General features: G+C 32.9%; 2 protein-coding genes and 1 long non-coding RNA gene across 3 annotated transcripts; 2 read left to right on the forward strand and 1 right to left on the reverse strand.

The window, feature by feature from the left end:
- The first annotated feature begins 2,086 nt into the window (after positions 1–2,086).
- LOC148229632 (uncharacterized) lies at positions 2,087–3,216 on the forward strand. The gene is made up of 2 exons (XR_015811283.1): positions 2,087–2,464; positions 2,535–3,216. It is a non-coding gene; the product is annotated as an uncharacterized LOC148229632 (long non-coding RNA).
- A 2,099-nt stretch (positions 3,217–5,315) lies between these two features.
- LOC148229633 (CYFIP-related Rac1 interactor B) lies at positions 5,316–13,744 on the forward strand. The gene is made up of 4 exons (XM_088196726.1): positions 5,316–5,672; positions 9,660–9,791; positions 9,862–10,154; positions 10,290–13,744. Exons 1-4 carry the CDS (start codon positions 5,358–5,360, stop codon positions 10,552–10,554), a joined length of 1,005 nt encoding a protein of 334 aa, XP_088052852.1. The 5' UTR covers positions 5,316–5,357; the 3' UTR covers positions 10,555–13,744.
- Positions 13,745–17,199: 3,455 nt separating this feature from the next.
- Cnep1r2 (CTD nuclear envelope phosphatase 1 regulatory subunit 2) lies at positions 17,200–19,319 on the reverse strand. Its single transcript, XM_088196605.1, has 4 exons — positions 18,135–19,319; positions 17,971–18,042; positions 17,756–17,890; positions 17,200–17,689 (listed from the first exon to the last, which is right to left on the reverse strand). The coding sequence occupies exons 1-4, from the start codon at positions 18,160–18,162 to the stop codon at positions 17,514–17,516; spliced, it is 411 nt and encodes a 136-aa protein (XP_088052731.1). The 5' UTR covers positions 18,163–19,319; the 3' UTR covers positions 17,200–17,513.
- Between the last annotated feature and the right edge of the window lie 349 nt (positions 19,320–19,668).

The following is a 19,668-nucleotide window of genomic DNA, read 5'->3' on the forward strand; positions in this document are numbered from 1 at the left end:
TTTTATGTGTTTTTTCTGTTACAAAATTTAAAGTTCACATTACAACCCATTTATTTGTCTTTTAGGTGTCATAAAATATGTAAAAAAAACTGTTAAACAGTAGCAAATTATAGTTTTATATTGGTAGCTGGTAAGAATTTTTTGCATTGCATACAGTTTATTTTGTTATTAACTGTCGAGAGACCAAAATATTTTTAATCGAGCGTGGAACGAGACCATGCTATGTCTTTTGTTCAAGCACGCATACAAACGCATTTCCTACTTAGACTCGATAACGTCAAGTATGCGCGGCTTCTCAAACTTTCGCAATAAAATACAATATATAAAGCTCTATACCTGCTCCGACTTTGATATATAAAAAAAAATCTTGCAAAATAATATATAATATGTTGGTCATATTTGTTATTATAACAAAATGTTGATAGTTTAGGGGCTGTGATGATGGCGGGTGGCAATGAGACACAGATTGAGCCGCTGCAGTAGTATATTTATTTGAGATTGACGGAGGTTACATTACAAAATGGGGCGGACGCACAACGGCACGCGTCCGAACCCTTACAAGCTTGCCGGAAGAGAGAGCCGTCACAACACCGCTATTTCTGCGCCGACCAGTTTTGGCCATAACAAATCTATATTGGCTCCCATACGGCTCCGGCCCTAGCAATTTACAATTGCGAACTATAACCAGGGGGAGGTATGGGGGCCTTGGCGCTGCTGTTGAATTAAATGCTGGCGGCGCAAAAGTAGCAAAGTCGTGACGCATGGTGTGGCGGCGCGGCCTCCAGTGACGCGCGGCGTGCTTCGCTCCAAGCCGAGTGGAACACGCGTAGACCCGGGCGGCGCGTAGGGCTCCAGGGGGCGCGAGAAGGGGGCATGTCCGGGAGCACCTTTCGGGGCCCTGTGGTGCGTCGGTGCAGCTACACAGGGCGCGCGCGTGACGGGCCCCGAACATGCGGTTCGAGCTCGGAGTCGCGGGGGCGTAGCCCTACGGGTGCGTGACGGGTCACGCGTGGTCCACTCGAGCCTGGTCTACGGCAGCACTTCGGTGGCTTCTCGCTGGAGGCGCGTGGCGGCGCCGGATGCTTCCTGGGTCACGTGGTCGGCGGCGGCGGCGGCGGCTGACGATGGCGGCTCATGGTCGGAGGCGCAGGCCCATCGTCTTGGTGGTCCGCCTGCTCGAGTCCGGATCCAGGGAAGCTCCGGCGGGGTGGCAGCAAGTGGGTTTGCAGCGGCTCGGCTTTTTGTACTGCAGCGGCGTCTGTGTCTGCCATTTTTCGTCTGACTCCATATCTGTGCTCAGGATCACGTCGGCGTCAACAGTTTAGGAGCTGGTGATGATGGCGGTTGGCAATGAGACACAGAATGAGCCGCTGCAGTAATATTTATTTAAGGTTAACGGTGTTTACATGGTTAGGAATGGGGCGGACGCGCGACGGCACGCGTCCGAACCCTTACAAGCTTGCCGGAAGAGAGAGAGCCGTCACAACACCGCTATTTCTGCGCCGACCAGTTTTGGCCATAACAAATCTATATTGGCCCCCATAATAGCATTCTTACATTATGTCGATCTTCCATGTTTTCATTACACTACGATGAATCTGACATATTTGATATGGTATAAATAATAAAAATTTATTATTATGACTTTTATAATAATTAATAATTTAAAATGTAAATGTGAAAAGTACTTACATGCTTCGTAATTGCAATGACGTGATTGAACATTTTAATTACGTCCTTGTTATCCGAAATAAATTCTACACCCTCAAATTCGAGATCCGATTCATCGAAATCATTGTATATCGCTATAAATATTATTTAAACTAGAGTTAGTTTATATTAAAATCATTTAACGAAATAAATATAATAAATATACGAAAAATAATTGAGAAGTGCATGAATATTCTGCGCTTCGACTTAAATCTCCCAACGACAATTAAATAAATAGTGACGCACGATTGACCCCGTCTAATGCTTGCGTTAGAATGAATAAAAGGGAATATACTCACCTATCTCTCTCTTGCGAAATTCTCAAACAAAACGGTATAGCATGGGCGAGTGAAAGTTAACGTATTTTGAAATTTTTGTCTACATTAAGACAAGTGGCAACATTGATTTATTCTGACACTGACAGATAGTTACATTTTGTCTTTTATGTCATGCGAGTTTAGTAAAACAGTAAATTTTACATATTCAATCAAATGCCTACTAGTCACATATTTAATCGTTAAGAAAAATCAGTTTCGCATGTGCCTACACTCGTAATAATTAAGTTCTTAATACACTAACATGTGGATCGATATGTCAAAACTTATTACCCAAGTAGAGATGAGAGGATGTTTGTGGGATGTCACTGATTGTCATTACAGAAATGAAGATATCAAAAAAGAATGTTGGTTAGATATTGCAAATGAAATGATTGAAGGCTTTAAAAATTTTAACCCAAAAAAAAAGAATAAAAAGCGTAAGTAATACTGCATTAATTCATATTATGAATACATACTGTAATATAATAGCATTTTGTAACATTACAGTAAATAAAATTCGAAACCGTTGGGAAGATGCTAGAGACACTTACAGAAAAGTAAAATCATCAAAAAACAATCGTTGTTCGAAAAAAATGCAAAAATATATATTCCTCAACGGACTCACATTTTTAGATAAATTAGACAATGGTCAAAAAGCGACATCTTTAGACGAAGAAACTTATGATTACTTTGAAAATGTCGAACAATTTCAAAATAATAGTGTGGGTGTAGAAAACAGTATAATTAAAATGTTACACAATGAGTTTCAGAACTCTCAAGATGATGATATATCGTTTTTTAATTCAATAATGTCTACGGTGGGTCAGCTAGAGAAACGGGACAAGATATTGTTTAGATCGGCAGTAATCGACAAGTTGTTAAGCTTTCAGAACACACAAGATATTTCAGATCCTTCTAGTAATACTCTTACTGTGTGATTTGGCATGATTTTGGATTCAAAGTTAACATTGAAACTATCGCAAATTTTAGCCTATTTAACAAATAAATAATCCAGCTTGTCGAAACTAGTCTGAAGGCAACCTGCATAATAGGTATGCTAATTTTTTGTCGCATTGACATATTCTTGCTCATTTTTCTCAGTTGATAAAATATAATAAGAAATAATAATTAAAAATAAAATAAATACATATGTATGCTAAATATCTAAAATAAACAATTTTTGCATTTATTTACTGTTTAATTTTTCACATACATCTCCTTAAATTAAAAAAAAAAGAACCAATCTTTCTAATAATGTTATTTAATGTAAATAATATTGTTAAAAACAGAAATAATATAGATATTTATAAATATAGTCATTACTACACATATAAGATGTAAATTTTTCAGACTCAATGGAAAATGAAATAAAATTTAATAAATCTTTAATATTTTACTTTAAGGAAAAAACTTAGAAACATTTATTCACGCGGCATGAAAATATTGTGAATTTGTTTACTTCATAATTGTCCACTTTACAGGAAGGACAAAAACTGTTTGATTACTAAATTTATGTCAGTATATCCAAAGACACTTTTTGTGCAGTGTCGCTATTAATTACAAAGGAGTTGTTAATTACTTGATATTTTAGAGATTTGTGTAGCAAATTTATTTATTATCATAGTGGATGCAAAGAGTTATTATTAAGATAGTTATATTAAAAAGTGGCTATTGATATATTATTCATAAACTGTTATTTTCTTGAAAGAAAGAAAATAGAATAATTGGCCTCAGCATAAAAATTTGGGTTGTTTTGTTAATAAGCTGTCATTCTTGTTATTATTTACAATCATAATTTAATGTCTGCGGTAGACGCCTTTGCTACAACCAGGGTTTGGGAAAATCAGAGATTTTTGGACCCGACTGGTTCGGATATGAGACCGGATCCAATTCTTTCTATGAATTTTTCTCTATAATATCTCATTAATGGAACAAGTGCATATTCAATAAATTATTAATTTTTGTATATAGATATATGTATATACAAAAAAATTATTGTTAACAACATTTGTAGAAATACACAAAAGTCATAACAAAAAAAAGTTTTATGTACATACATAAACTTACAAAATTAGATTCAATAAAGTAGTACACAATTGTATTAAATGTTTAATAATTACTATTCTTTTTTGCAGCTGAATATAATGCGAATTATTTAAATATGTTTACAAAAATTTTGCAAACATAAGTACTTTATTTGAAGGCATAATAAATACCATTTACAGGGCAGTCTAATATCACTCCATTTATTCTAGTCGTTATTATCAATAACAACTCTTTACTCATATTACCATTTATTTTATTTTATTTTTCAAACATAAATTTGATTGCTAATTGAGAAGAAATAATGTTTGCATTATCCCTGCTAGTAACCTCAATTGTTAATTTAATAGGTTATGGATTTATGGATTTACTTAAAACAAATTTAAACAAAAATTTACAAAACAAGTCGTTTTGTAATAAAAACACGAAACGTGATGGACATCGCTTGTTTTTTCGAAGTGTTTGGACATGTCTCGTTTTTAGACAAACGGCAAATATTTAAGGCTCGTTTTGATGTACAACGACATTTTTCTGAGATCAGAGAAAAAGACAGCACATGTAAAACAATAAGAACTATCTATTGGAGCAACAAACCCATTTTCGAAAAAAGTAGACAAATTTAATTTCTAAAAGGAAGTCTTCAATTGCGCTCAATATTATATTTGACTGTCGATTACGTTGATGCTCTGCGGGACTCAATAATGAGATTCATTTGATGTAATAATTTTAGTGATTTCAACAAAACTTGATATTAAAATGCATAAAATAAATTTGATGTATTTTTATATTACATTAAGGCAGCACATATATTTTTAATTTTCACTCCTGATTCTGTGCTATATAAATACACCTTATTTTATATACCAAGTAAAAAAAAATATTTAAATATATTTGTAACAATAGAAATGCATTAGTCAGGAAATGTTAGGAAATGAAAAACGAAAGCGCGAGAAAGAGTAGGTTACTGCTCAGATGCCAGCCTGTCATAGGCAACAAATAATTGCTGCACACATGCGCAAAATCACAAATCGTTTTAAATCGCTTTCATTAGAAATCGAATTGTCAGTGTTGCCAGTGCAAAAATATGAAAATGAATAAAGAAAAAAGCAAGATCGATATAATTGAGTGCGATACGATTGCGATTCAGTAATTTTGTGTAATTTTATATGAGCAGGATTTTAATAAGCGATAAGCGGTACACGGGAGGGGGGGTGTAGGCGCAATCGATTGTGTTGGCAGTGCGTCAGTGCATTTCGGGCCGGGGCGGCGGCCGGTCGTCGTCGCAGCATGGGTAAGCTGCTGAGCCTGCTCTCGCGCGACGAAGCGACGTGCTGCTCGTCGCAGCGCTACGAGGTATTCCTCGACTTCGAGAACGCCGCGCCCACGGACACGGAGCGCGAGGTGTTCGAGGAGGTGCAGCGCGTACTACTGGAGTCAGAGCGCGTGCTGGACGAGATACAGTGCTACAAGGGCGCCGGCAAGGAGATCAGGGAGGCGATAGCGGACCCTTCGCCGGACGCGCAGGAGCGAGCCTTCCGCGCGGTGGCGCCCCTCGTTCACAAGCTGCGCGCCTGCTACGAACACTCGCTCCAGATACAAAGGGTACTAACACTAACCAACTAACCGCGACTCGCGACTCGCGACTCGCCGTATCAATTACGGAGGCGGCGACCGTGATACGGTAAAAGTGTGTCATGTGCATATTGAGGTGTATCATACGTCGTTTTTATTTATTTATACACAAATATATTTTCATTGAAAATTTAGATCTTTTAACTGGTTCGTACCGAAACAGTAACCTATTTTGTTGTGTTCACTGTTCTGACCAACGCTCGTATTTATGTAGTGAAACAACGTTTTAAAATTTAAATAGGCTAGGTAACGAGTGGCAGCGAGTGAGCATTGGTCAGAATAGTGAACACCCCATGAATAACTCTGCAAAATGTCATTTATAATTGCATATAAATAAATAAAATAACCCCCGATAACAGGAAAATACCAAATTTACTTTTACTGAAAAACAGTTCAAGAACGTATTTTCAGATTAAACTCAAAGAGGATATTCACATACATAAAACAACAATTCAAGATAATTATCTACTCAAGTTCCACCTAAAGATTCTTTTACATATCACCAACAACCTTGAGGGTAGACTGGAAAAAATATAATCGCAGACCATTCTTTGAGAAATACTGGCTTAGAAAGTGAAAAGAAAAATACGAAATATAACTTTATTTTCTACGAAACATGTAAATATAAAACAAATCAAGGACACAATAATACAGAGTAACACAAATAATAAATAATATAAAAAATCATTAATGACTTGGCTAGGCCTGTATATTTTTCCGGGTTAGGTGCGGAAAATGACATTCGTTTGCAAATCTCAATGATTACTCCGGATATAAATATACTTTTATATTTATATCCGGAGTAATCATTGAGATTTGCAAACGAATGTCATTTTCCGCATCTAACCCGTTTCTGTATTTAGTCTTTGTTGCTGCGTATAAAGAGAAAGATCTTTCACAGATATACGTTAAGTATTTTACAGCACATGTAGCAATCTCTGGATATTCATTCATAAATTGAGGCTAAAAATACATAATAAGTGAGTAAATGTTATTTTTAACCCTTCAAGCTGTATCGCTGTACATATGTATATGGTGGTCGATCGATTTTTGCGCACCATTTCGAAATTTGTTAATAATAATATTTGAGGGTCATCTATTCATGCCATATTTATCAAAATTCTATGGTTCAATAAATTCAAGTAATTTACATTTTATATGTAAAAACTGTCCACTTTTTTGCTTATATTTTAGTGACCCCAACATAACCAATATAGAATAAAATGAAAGTGGATGCTGAGTGTCTCGTATTTAATAAACAGTGATCAATTAATTACTTTTTTGTGCAGAATACTGATAAATGCATGTGTCTTATTTGTAATGAAGTAATATCTGTATTTAAAGAATATAACTTGAAACCACTAAAATATGATAATTTTCGAGAATTAAGAATGAAAAAAACTCACATGTTAAAAGTAAACAAAACTATGAATGTTTTTAAAACTAAAAATTGAATTGTAGTTCGAGCAAGTTTCAGAGTTCCCCAAGTTATAGCTGAAGATTCGTTTAGCAATGGTCGAAGAAATTAGTTCTGAAATAGTGAAGGATTTCGCAACAGTACATTTGTCTGCGTCAACTATTCAAGAAGAATTACAACTATTTCCGAAATGTGAAATGGTGAGGTGGCTGACGCTCAAGACCAATGCGCAGCGGTAAAATTTTGTTTTCTGTTGTGGAAATTTTTGTAATGCTTCAAACAGCTTACAAGGATGATACTTTGAATAAAACTCGAGCTTATGACAGGTTTTCGCGGTTTAAAACCTCATCCCAGTCGCCCCTCAACTTCAAGGACTGATGACAACGTTGAAAAAATCAATACCCTCATCCGTGAAAATTGTTGCCTCCTATGTGGAGGTATTGAAAAAGTTGAGAGAGAGCATCAGGAAGAAAAGGGCGAATCTTTGGCACACAGGGGATTGGTTTTTCCATCACGATAACACGCTGGCTCGCACTGCGTTGTCTGTAAGGCAGTTTTGAGCAAAAACGGAATGACACTGATTATTCACTCGCCCTACTTAAATGACCTGTAACTTATTTTTGTTCCCTAGAATCAAAAGGGACATGAAAAGAAAACGTTCTGGGACTGTGGAAGAGAAAACAAAAATTGCTGGAGGGGTTAAATTTAAAGACATTCCATTATGTGAGTTCCAGAACTGTTTTTAACAATGGAAAAAACGTTTGGACAAGTGTATATTGATCAATAGAGAGTACATTGAAGTTGATCAAAATTTGATGTAAAAATATTGAAAAATAAAAAGTTATAAAGAAAGTCTCGTTATTTTTGGGTCTCCCTCGTATGTAAATTTGTACGTATTATTGTAGACGCCAACTTGATTTGGTCAAATATCTTGACCCAGTTTTCAAAAAGTTTGGGGATCTCTGCATAATATAATCAGTTACAGACCTAACTCTTAGAGGGCCGATAACAAATAAAATATATTAAATTTATTTCAGCAAAACATTGTTGAATAATGCTTTTATTTATATATGTCGTTAGTTTGATAGCCATCTGTGAACCATATTTTGCTTAACACTAGATTTATGAAACCCGTCATGATTTATATTTTGATTTGATTTGTATCAGACAATGTTTTTTCTGTAGTTTTTTTACCACTTTTATATTTGAACAGTGCAAATATATTAACACTATTTTTATTTTCGGAAATTATTTGTTATTTTTATTATTATTTATTATTTCTTATTTTTGAAAACTGGTTACTATATGCCTATTTTTAATGACAAATTGATAATTGTTAAGGACAAATGTTTAATTTTTACTACATTATCATTTTGATATTTTTTCCTATTCTGCGAGTTTCGAGCAAATATATATTTTATTGTGTAAATGAAATAGTTTTTAACACATGCCTTGTAAGGATAAAGATAAATTTTATATTGAAATGTATTTGTTTAATGGAGAACATTAAATATAGCATTGTGACTAATTTAAGTGTGGACTAATAATTACTATCGTATTTTTTTAAATATTTAATTTACAGTTAAACAGACAAGAAAGATATCACCACTTATATAGGCAATGAAAGAGTTGAGCTAAAAATATCGGAAGAATGTAAAAAGCCAATAAAGGTTTTACATAAACTGATTTTTTATAGAGCATATGCAATGCATAAAAAGTCTACACTAAAATTAATTTAAATTTATGACAAAATGGACAAATATTTAAAAATTATAAATCATAACCGATAAACAAATATTATTTTATGGAGCATTTTATTTATTTACTTTACAGCCAGTATCAAAAATAATATAGACCACACTAGCACAGATGTAACGGGATAATTAAATTTGACTACATGAGGTTAGGTTGGGCAATTTTTTTAATGATATAACTATATTCGTATACTGAATTTTCGTATGATATATTACATCAAATAAGTGGTTACCTTATCTACTGTAGTGCCAAAATACATATAGTCACATTTTATTGACATATCACTTGTAAATGTGTTCTAGCGCAATATTGATAAGCATGAGGGAGTTATGTGAATGCATATTTTACTCAATGCTATGTCATGGTGACTGATTGTTCACACGAAGCAAAAGCATATCACATTTTTATTAAAGTATAACTGTTGTCTAAGCTATTGCTTTAAATAGTTCGAATGTACATATATATGAAGGTCACAGTCCTTCGTCGTTCCATATTAATAAACTAGTATTTATTAACAATTTGTATCACAATTGAAACAACCGAAGCTATAAGTAATGCTATGGAATTGGATTAAACGACGGACATGACATTATCTCGGTTTCAAATCAGTTGAAAATAGATACTACGTTGAAATTATCTGACTCATATATGACCATTAAGGTGTGACGCGTTCAAACAACACCAGGGGGAATCAAATAAATTGCGAATTGATTGCCATTTTATTATATAAATGCACACTTATGGTCTCATTTTCTTGTCTGACTATTCTAAATTTACACCGACAGGTCGTCCCTAGACTTTTGGGTTCTTTGGTCGGCGGTCCTATGAGCCCCACGCAACACTTGGAACAGCAACAAGCGTTGGTCAAACAATTCGCCGAGATCCTAGAGTTTGTCTTAAAATTCGATGAATGCAAGGTATATAATTCTCTAATTTCAGCCAATTTATTATAATCGAGTGTACTTAATTTTTATATTACAATTTTAGATGAAGACTCCCGCTATTCAAAACGACTTCAGTTACTACAGACGCAGCGTTTCGAGAGGCGGTCCCGTCGTTTTATCGAGCGGGACCGAAGACTCCGATGCACCGCCGCCTCCGCACCTCGGCGGAGAGTTGGCGAATCGGATGTCTCTCTTCTATGCTCACGCCACTCCGATGTTGAAAGTCTTGTCGGAAGCGACGTCGCAGTTTGTGTCGGACAATCAACAAGATTTGGAGAACACCACAGAAACGCTCGGAACGATGGCGAAAGTCTGCCTCAGAATGCTGGAAAATCCGTATGTATATTTTATATTTTTAATGTAGTTTTCAAAATAGTTTCAGGAGTGATCATATTTACTCACTATATTTATCTAGAAATATATTTTTGATACTAAATGTAAATCCTGAAAAACAATTATATATTATTTCAGAAAACTGGTGGCACAATTCAGCCGCGAAGAGACGTCTCTGCTAGTGTTGCGCGTCATGGTAGGCCTGGTGATACTCTACGATTGGGTGCACCCGTCTGGAGCCTTCTGTCGCTCGTCCTCCGTCGACGTGAAGGGTTGCGTCAAGTTCTTGCAGCAGCAGCCTCCAGCTAAAGCCGAACCCCTCCTCAACGCCTTGCGATACACGACCCGTCACTTGAATCATCATTCTACACCAAAAAATATAAAAACGCTGCTGTCCGCGTGAGGACAGCACTCCAGCCTTGCCTGCTGCTGTATGGATTGAGGCCGTAGAGCAGTGGGCAAGGTTTGTATTGTAAGGTATTATTATGAAATACTATATGATATGATTCGTAAATTTGCTCAGGTGCCCGCAGCGGGCGACGTAACATGTGTGCGTGAAACAATTTCACTCAAATGCATTCCATGATTTGACTTTGTATAGTATTATTTTACCCATTACCAAAAAAAAACGTATTTTTTATTGTAAATTTAATTATAATTGTGTATTTGGTTGTTTCTGAGCGATTGTTTTATTACGCGGATGACGTATGTCGAACATCATCAAGTGTAATCCACTATTTCTCTATCGAGATATTTATTAGTAGTTCCACTTTTAGGCAAATTACCCGATAGATCTTTATGCAAAAAGCAATCAGTCCACATTAAAAAGAAATTAAAATATGATTCAGTGACCAGCCGTCCTGACAAAGATCGCCACTAAGAAAAGTGTGAACTACGTTGGTCTTAATAACTCTAATTATATTTATAATATATTTTTGAAACCTTATTATGGCCTCTAAAGTGCTTAATCCTTATTTTAAACATCATAAAAAGTTATTATTGATTCGAGTTATTTTTACACATCATGTGGTTCTTAAAAATATAAATTACATACATAGAAACATTTTTATGGTAAATTTTCAACACAGTAGAAATAAATGCACTATCTACTAACCACAACATTGGATTATTTTTAACATTATTTTTTTAATTCGTGGACTGGTTATTTTGTCATTTTCTCATGTGATAAAATAGTGGATTACAAATATAAATAGCAACCTTTACATTTACATGGAAGAAACCAAAACAATAACATTTTTTACTCATAAAGGAGCAAAGAACAAATGTGCGATTTAAATTTTTTTAATAACAAGTCATTGTTTTTATTGATTATTAATTGTAATTCACAAAATTAATGATGATTATGTGACTTCTTAATTTCTAACAATATTTTTATACAAACGGTAATTATAACAACTGACACATTTAATCATTCGAATGGCTAGTGATTCAGGTTGAACTCCACTGAACCGAATCTCACGTGTTTCTATTTTACACGTGACTAATTCGATCACATACTCTATTCAGCGATATTTTAGAAGTGAAGATGACGTTCATTTAATACTCGATCTCTGAAAAATCATCATCATTTTAGATAACGACTGTGTGATAATAAGAGACAAATACAAATAAATAAAAAAAAACAAGTACCAAGCAACAATTCCAAAGATGAATATGTGCGAAGAGTGTTCAATTTGTATCTGAATGTTATATTCAACGGATATTTTTCATAGGTGTTTTTATAAGTGAAGAAAGATGAAAGTTTTGTACCGTTGTATAATGACGACACGCCCGTATTATATTTAAGCGTCGACGTTTTTATTCCTTACCAATTTTTCCAATACTACTTTTTAAGGAAATTAAAAAGAATCTTGGTTACCCACATTTGTGTAAATACGAATATTGTTACATTCTAAATCTGTGAAAAATATTCGTATTTTCTAACATAAAAAGTATTAAACGGCTTTATTTTAATGACAAGTATAAAAAATATTTATTTTTCATTTTTGTACTACTGCATACGAATAAAATAAATTGATTTATGACATATTATTATTAGGAAAATATTTCTAATGTTTTATTAGATTAAATTTTAGTTAGTTAGAGCAATAAGTAGTTTGAAACGATTCTTTATATACAACTATCGTGATTTAAACTTTTATATTATATACGTAGATACAACACTGCGGCTTTGCGTTGTTTTAATCGAATTTATTGTTATTTTAACATATTCTATATGTATACAAATTTTATTATAACGCAAAATATAACTGACTGATTTGTTTGTTTTTTCAATTTTATATATTATTCAATAGTCAATCTAAATATTATATACATATGTACGATACAAAGACTGCAAGCAAATTTGTTAATTTTTTAAAAGTGTGTTCATATAATCACAGTATATCGGCGTATATTGATTGTGTTACATTATTAAGGGAAAGTATATTGCAAAATGTTATTTGTGTTATTTTGTAAAATTATATTTTTCGTTAACCTATCGGGACTAATTAAAACAATCAAATCGATTTTTTGTTGTTGTATTAAATGACTGATTATAATCTAAATTTGCACAAAATAGACTATAAAAACAACTGTCCTGTGTCCCGAATAGATTAATGTTGTTGAAACGGAATGAAAAATGTATAATTTTTGCGTATGCATAAAAACCAAAGTTATTAATTTAGTACCTTCAATTTTATAGTCATATTAATAAGTGCAGTATTGTTATTTCTTTGCTTTTATATAATGCGATTAAAAAAATATATTCATATTTAAACTATTGCTACGTCGCACATGTACGACAAGTGTCTCTCTATCTCTTTATTAAGTATATTGTCCGAATTAATTTAACTAATCCGCATGTTAAAGTTTCAACTTTTGCAAGAATCCCAACTTAACATTATTTTATATAAATAGAATGAATCATAATAAATCTGCAATATAGATACTGAATAATTTCATACAAATTATATATGTATATACATCCGTTTGATAATGTAGTGAAAACATACTAAAATGCTTATTTTTTAAGCGTCGACGTGCTAGTCATGAGAGATTGTAATTGATGTATGTAATTCAAAAATATGAAATTATTCAGCGTCTCTACGAATTATATTATATAAAAATGTGTACATACATAATACACAACCACCAAGTAAAGCCCTGGTATGCGTCGCTTAAATTATTAATAACACCTATCGAATGGTAGATGCACGGGATATTGATTGCTTTTTACGTTGTTAAGTATGTTGACGCTTATAACGGGGATTTACTGTATTTATTATAGCAAATATAACTCATATTATATAGTCGTAACGCTTGCACGTATTAACCTTGCTTTGATACAATTTACTTAAAGTAACATGTTATATTTATTATTTTAACTCAGTTTTTTATTTAATGTTTTTAACGTACAAAGTAAGGCGATACTGTGTAGGTGTACGTAGATAACACTTAATTATAACAAAGTCCACTCATGTATTACACTCTATATGCCCATACATAGCACCATGTCTCAATTATAAAGAAAATGTTCATTAATTAAAACCGTAAATGTACCTTTCATTTATAATAAACGCATATGATATCTATGAGTTGCATATTTTTTACTATAAAAAAATGTTTTTTCCAGCAATTAATTATTAGGATTAGGATAAAATTATGTTATCAAATGAGGTCGAAACTTGATATTTGCCACAATGACCGCATTAAAAGATTAATTTACAAGTTACTTTCATTATTATATCGCACATAACAAGGAAGTCATATGATTCAGTGGTTAGTGGATTTCTATAGGTTGTTCGAGAAGTATTGACAGGTATTTATTTATTTATGTCTACCAATGCAAATTTCACATGTAAACCGACGCCTTTGTAAAACAACTAGTGGACAAAATTATTGATAATACTGGCTGTGACTCATTGTCGACTTGAATGAATTTAACACAAAATTAATAGCTTTCGAGAGAATCATTTAAAAATTTGCATAAAATAAAACAACATCAGAATTATACAAACAATATGAAGAAATAATATATTTATTTATTAAAATAGATAATGTATTTAAACTTTATACCCACAATATTAAAGATATAGAAAAAAATCGAGTCGAGTCACAGGAACAAAGTCGATACGTCGCACGAAAATACGATTGTGTGTTGTTTTTGTTTCCACCTGCGCTGCAATAACGGTTATTATCGGCATACTTCGGAGAGTTTAGCAGAAGTAGATAACAATTTTACACATATGATAAACATTTCAAAAATTAATAAAATATTTTTGTTTTATAGTGATACAAATTACATACATATAATAGATATAAATTTTCATACATAGAAAATATATTTACTGAAAATTTACATAAAAATATACATATTTTAAAATACAATTAATTACATTTAAAAAACAAAAATTCAAAATAAAATCACGGTTAAGTTGGAAGTAAAAATACTATTTTTGAAGTCATTTACTTATGAAAATCTACAAAAAAATATTAAACAAACAATTGAAGCGTTTTACTCTTGGGTAGTAGCTTCGATGTTTTCGATTGCGTTAGTTGATGGTTTGTGGAGGATATTTGTACAGCATACTGTACACAGTGACCCTAATGAATATCTCCTTCTGGAAGGCATCAGTGCTTGTCCTTGAGCGCTTGTCCTGGGCGTGATTGCTCGTACAGGAAGCAAGGCATAAGTCCGAGGTAGAAGAGTTCGTTTAGCAAAGATGTCAATTGACGCATTTGGGAAGGAATGCTCCAACGGGTATGATATTGGCAGTGGCGTAGCTAGGGTATGTGACACCCAGGGCGATCCTTAAAATTGCCGCCCCCCCCCCCCCATACATTTTTTGTAGGGTCATAAAATCTGCATTTCTTAAAATAATAAATTGGTTATTATTAAGCTCTTGTTATTCGTGGATTTATATATGTTTTAGTGCATTCAGGGTTAAGAACCACACTAGACGATCCCATCGCGAATATGCCGCCTCCAAGCAAGTGCCGCCCGGGGCGGCCCGCCCCCTCCGCCCCCCCATAGCTACGCCACTGGATATTGGTAAATCCATATTTTATAAAAGTGGAATTATATCTTAAAATGAATAAAAAGCAAGTTTTAGCTAATTAAAAAAACAATCCAAACAAATTATAATCACATAATTTCAAACAAACCTCTTTTGGGCAGTTTTCTTTGGTTTTGATCCAACAAGAATATCACTTTCTAATGATGTAGAAGAAGAAGATTGGTAGTTCATTTTCAATTTTTAAAAAGTCACTAAAAAATTGTGAGTGTACCGAATACAAAGACAATTTGCTGTTAACTGATACATTATAAACTCGTACTGCAATAGTGCATCGGCATTCTTTTTGTGAATGCGAAGGAGAAGTGATACATTCTCACTTCTCTTGTTGAAGTGGCAATGCTCATTTCAAGGTTTTTCGTCTCTGTCACATCCGGCTATAAAAATAAATATTTCGGCCCATTTCGCACAAAATAAATAAAAAAATAATATATATGTAATATTACAGTAACTGGTTGTCAATTCATACCGTATAGTTGTGTTTGTTCTATGTGTTTGGATCAAAAGTGGAAGATGTGATGCTCACTGCTCTACAACTTCATTTATGAAATATGAAAGATACATAGGATCTGGTTAGTTCTACTAAATATCTCAGAATCATTTTTGAGAGCAAGTGGTTGTAAATGACATCTGCGAAAAATCTTCCAACTTTGTTATGAAGAACGCATTTCACTTTGACGATCCGTCAGCTATACGTGTCCTCTATGCCACTTTAGTTCGCAGCATTCTTAAATCAGAATCCATAATTTGGAGTCCCCGAGTAACCAAATACTTTCTCTTAATCGAAAAAGTTCAGAAAAGGTTCTTAAGATACTTTAATATGAGGATATGTACTTGAATCCCCCAGCGCAGAGGTCGGCAAAGTGCGGCTCCGGAGCCGCATGCGGCTCTTTGGCCCCTTAAGTGCGGCTCTGGCACAAATATCAACGCGCATTCGATTTAAAAAATAAGGAAACATGGAGCTCTAAATTTAAACGTCTTTGTGTTGATTTGGAAAATTATAATAAAGGTTTGCTAAATTAATAAATAGATTTGGCTCTCAATTTTTTTTAAAATCGTTGTAATGTACATATTTGGCTCTTTGGCTAATAAGTTTGCCGACCATTGCCCCAGCGCCTTTCTTTTAGGAGCGTTGGGATACAATTTGCTAAACTTTCGCAGAAACTTCACTAAGCAATTCTTCAAACTATTGAAGGGTGCTGTTAACAATACGCCTTTTCTCGATGAATTCCAGTTTTGGGTTCCAGACCGTCCTCTTCCGATACTATACTAGCCGTCCAGTTCCTTAGCACGCTGGCATTGCACATTAATCTATGCAATGTCAGCTACGAGAAGCTGGTCCTGTTTGTATCATTTACTTTTATGCTTTTTTCTTTTCTTTCCTTATATTATGTATTATTTTTTAACCATCTTGACAAATTGGGGTAAAATCACAATGATCCTAATTTAAATAAATATGCAACTTAAATAAATGTGAGTGATTTAAGTCAGATCTTTTGCCAATAAAAATAATTGTGTTGAATTTTTTTTATTTAAGTTTAAACATTGATTCATAAATAGCAGCACAAAACGCTCTAGTTTTTTTCGGGGTAGATACTAGTTAAACAGCAAAAGTCATAAAAGGTAGCAACTACCCGCCCTGTGGATTACCAACAGCGAACAATGGGGGTAGATATTACTCGACCTGACGGTCGAGTGTTAATAGAATAAAAAATACGTAATTAGTACTTCTTAATATTATTCTATTTTGATATCTTACGCCGATAACACTACACATATTCAATGTTGTTAAAGTAACATAATCTATAAAATAACAAAATTAACCATTGCTGTTAATGCAATAATTTACGAATATTAAAGTAAAAAAATGATTGGGTGGAAATTGAGGTGCTTGCAGAATTTTTACATAACTGTATTTAGTAATTAGTTTTCAATTAATTAATTGAACAATAAAATAAATGATCAAAACATAGTTTCATTGAGAAAAGAACATATATTTTAAATCAACGTATAAAAATATAATAAATCAACAATTTTTACACACAATATCAAATAATATTCGCCCAGACAAAAAGTTTAAAACTGAAAATGACGTATTCAATGATACATATCATGCATCATGGAAAACACATTGATTATGTATAATGTAATAAAAATTAAAGAATAATATTGTAGTATAAAAAACTTATATCCATCCAACATTTCGTTACATACACCCTGTTCTTGTAACAATGTTACATAAGCAAACTATCAAAATAAATATTTACAAAAGGATCATAAAATATAATTAGTAAGTATGATGATTAACTATACGAGGTTTCAACGGTGGCGGTCGTGGCTTTAGTATCAATTTGCCTGTTTCATCGCATGACATGTTAAAATCGGCTAATACTGTGCGAGTCCGAGCTGTAATGATGCTCGGAGCTATCACTTTTTTGTGTATACCAGCGAGGAATAAGAATACTGAAAATAATATAAATAATTAATTATAAGTCATACACAATTAACGAATAAACAAACGAAACTCACTCAATAAAACCGAAGTGAAGGTAAAAAACGGATGATTCCAAAGCGACTGCGAGAATGGTACTATAGCAGTAGTCGGATCCGATAACCAATGATAAGCGCCTATAGCTGTACATGCCGATACCACTGCTAGAAGCACTGAAATAAATTAACATTTTAATTGTGTCAAAGTGGCCTTTGAGTCAAAACTGATAACATATTAAAATATCGTTAAATACCTCTCCATCTCATTGTGACTGGCTGTAAGCCGACAATAACTTCAGTTAATCGCCTTTCGAAAGCCTTCAAGTCTAAGCGAAACAAAAACATAAACATCAAAGATAACATATCAGAGTCGGTAAATCGGCATCTGATAAGTGAGGAATATAGTTCAAAATTGTACCATCACAAGCTGTCTGTTCGAGCGACATTTTCAAGACTAGCTGTCAAAGTCACCGCACCTTGTGCCAACCAAATGTCACTGAGTTTGAAATTTATTATCATAACATACCAAATAACGCCCATTCAAAGTTAATATACTTTTTTAAAATAAAGTTTTAATTCATATTTATTTATTTTATATAGAGTGAATTCAATGTTACTAAGAAATATGTTCGATATGTAACAAGTAAAAAATTTAAAAGTGTAAAGATGTACACTTGAAACTAAACAAAAATTAACAATCAAGGCAAAATTTTATGCAGTTTTTGTTAAATATAGAATAATTTTAAGTTAAATAAACTGTGTAGATAAAAATAATGCTACATTCTTTTTAAAAATGTTACATTATTATTTTTTCTTACTGATGTTTTCCTATTTTATGTATTATTTATTTTGTTGTTATATTACTGAGGGAAAAATTATATACAAATACTTCTTCCATCTGTCTAAAAGACTTTTCAGTGGTTATGAAAAATGTTCGACGACCATATTTGTTATAATTCAATTCTTTGTATTTTTTCTACATATAATTTACCTTTTGAATAGTGAGTTAATTAGTACACATTTGTTAATTTGCTAATATGCTTCTAGGAGTTACGTTGTATTACTTTAATTTATTGTATTAATGTGTTTGAATAATGTATTTTAACACTTTTCTATAATTAAATTTCGTTAATTTATTTTACATATTTTTATACGAATATTATAAGGGGCGCGCCAAATAATATTTACTTTAGCTAAGGCACTGATTACAGGAATTTGTGTTTGAATTTGAAGGATTAGATCTCATCAACGTATATTTGAAAGACAATAAAATGGTGATATTATTGTCATAATTTATATTATAGGTACAGAATCACTTAAAACGGTTAACATATATGGTTATCAAATATTATACCTAGCTATAGTAAAACAATATAATAAACATGTGGGAAGGGTTGATTTATTTGACAGCGTCATAGGACGATACAAAATAACGATTAGTACCAGAAAATGGTATATGAAGCTGTACTGCCATTTATTAAACATCACTATTATAAATACCTGGCTGTTATATCGAAGATGTACCACAGATATGTCGACAATAAAATTGGTTGATTTTTGGATCGAGCGTGTTCGCTATGCAATATATCAACATCAGCAAAACGAGGAAGACCATCAAGTATCCAGCCTACGATTGATATCAAAGAATAAAACCTAATATGGCACCATTACCTACTTATGATGAACAACTAGATAATAAAAATCATTTTCTAAATTAAGGTGCAAATTTCCTAATTGCAAAGTTAAACAATTCAATACATCACTGTGTTTCAATAAGGACAAAAACTGCTTATTAAAAAAATTCCATATAATGTAATAATTTTTAGTTTATTTAAAAAAATATTAGGCGCAATGATTCATATGTGAATTATACTTTATTTTGAAAAAATGTGAAGCGAATCAATAATAAAACATATTTAGAATCTTTTTAGTAGGATTATTTTATTGGAATT

This window comes from Plectrocnemia conspersa, unplaced genomic scaffold (assembly GCF_051122295.1).
Source record: "Plectrocnemia conspersa isolate PC_06_02 unplaced genomic scaffold, ASM5112229v1 ptg000011l, whole genome shotgun sequence".
Classification (NCBI taxonomy): Eukaryota; Metazoa; Arthropoda; class Insecta; order Trichoptera; family Polycentropodidae; genus Plectrocnemia; species Plectrocnemia conspersa.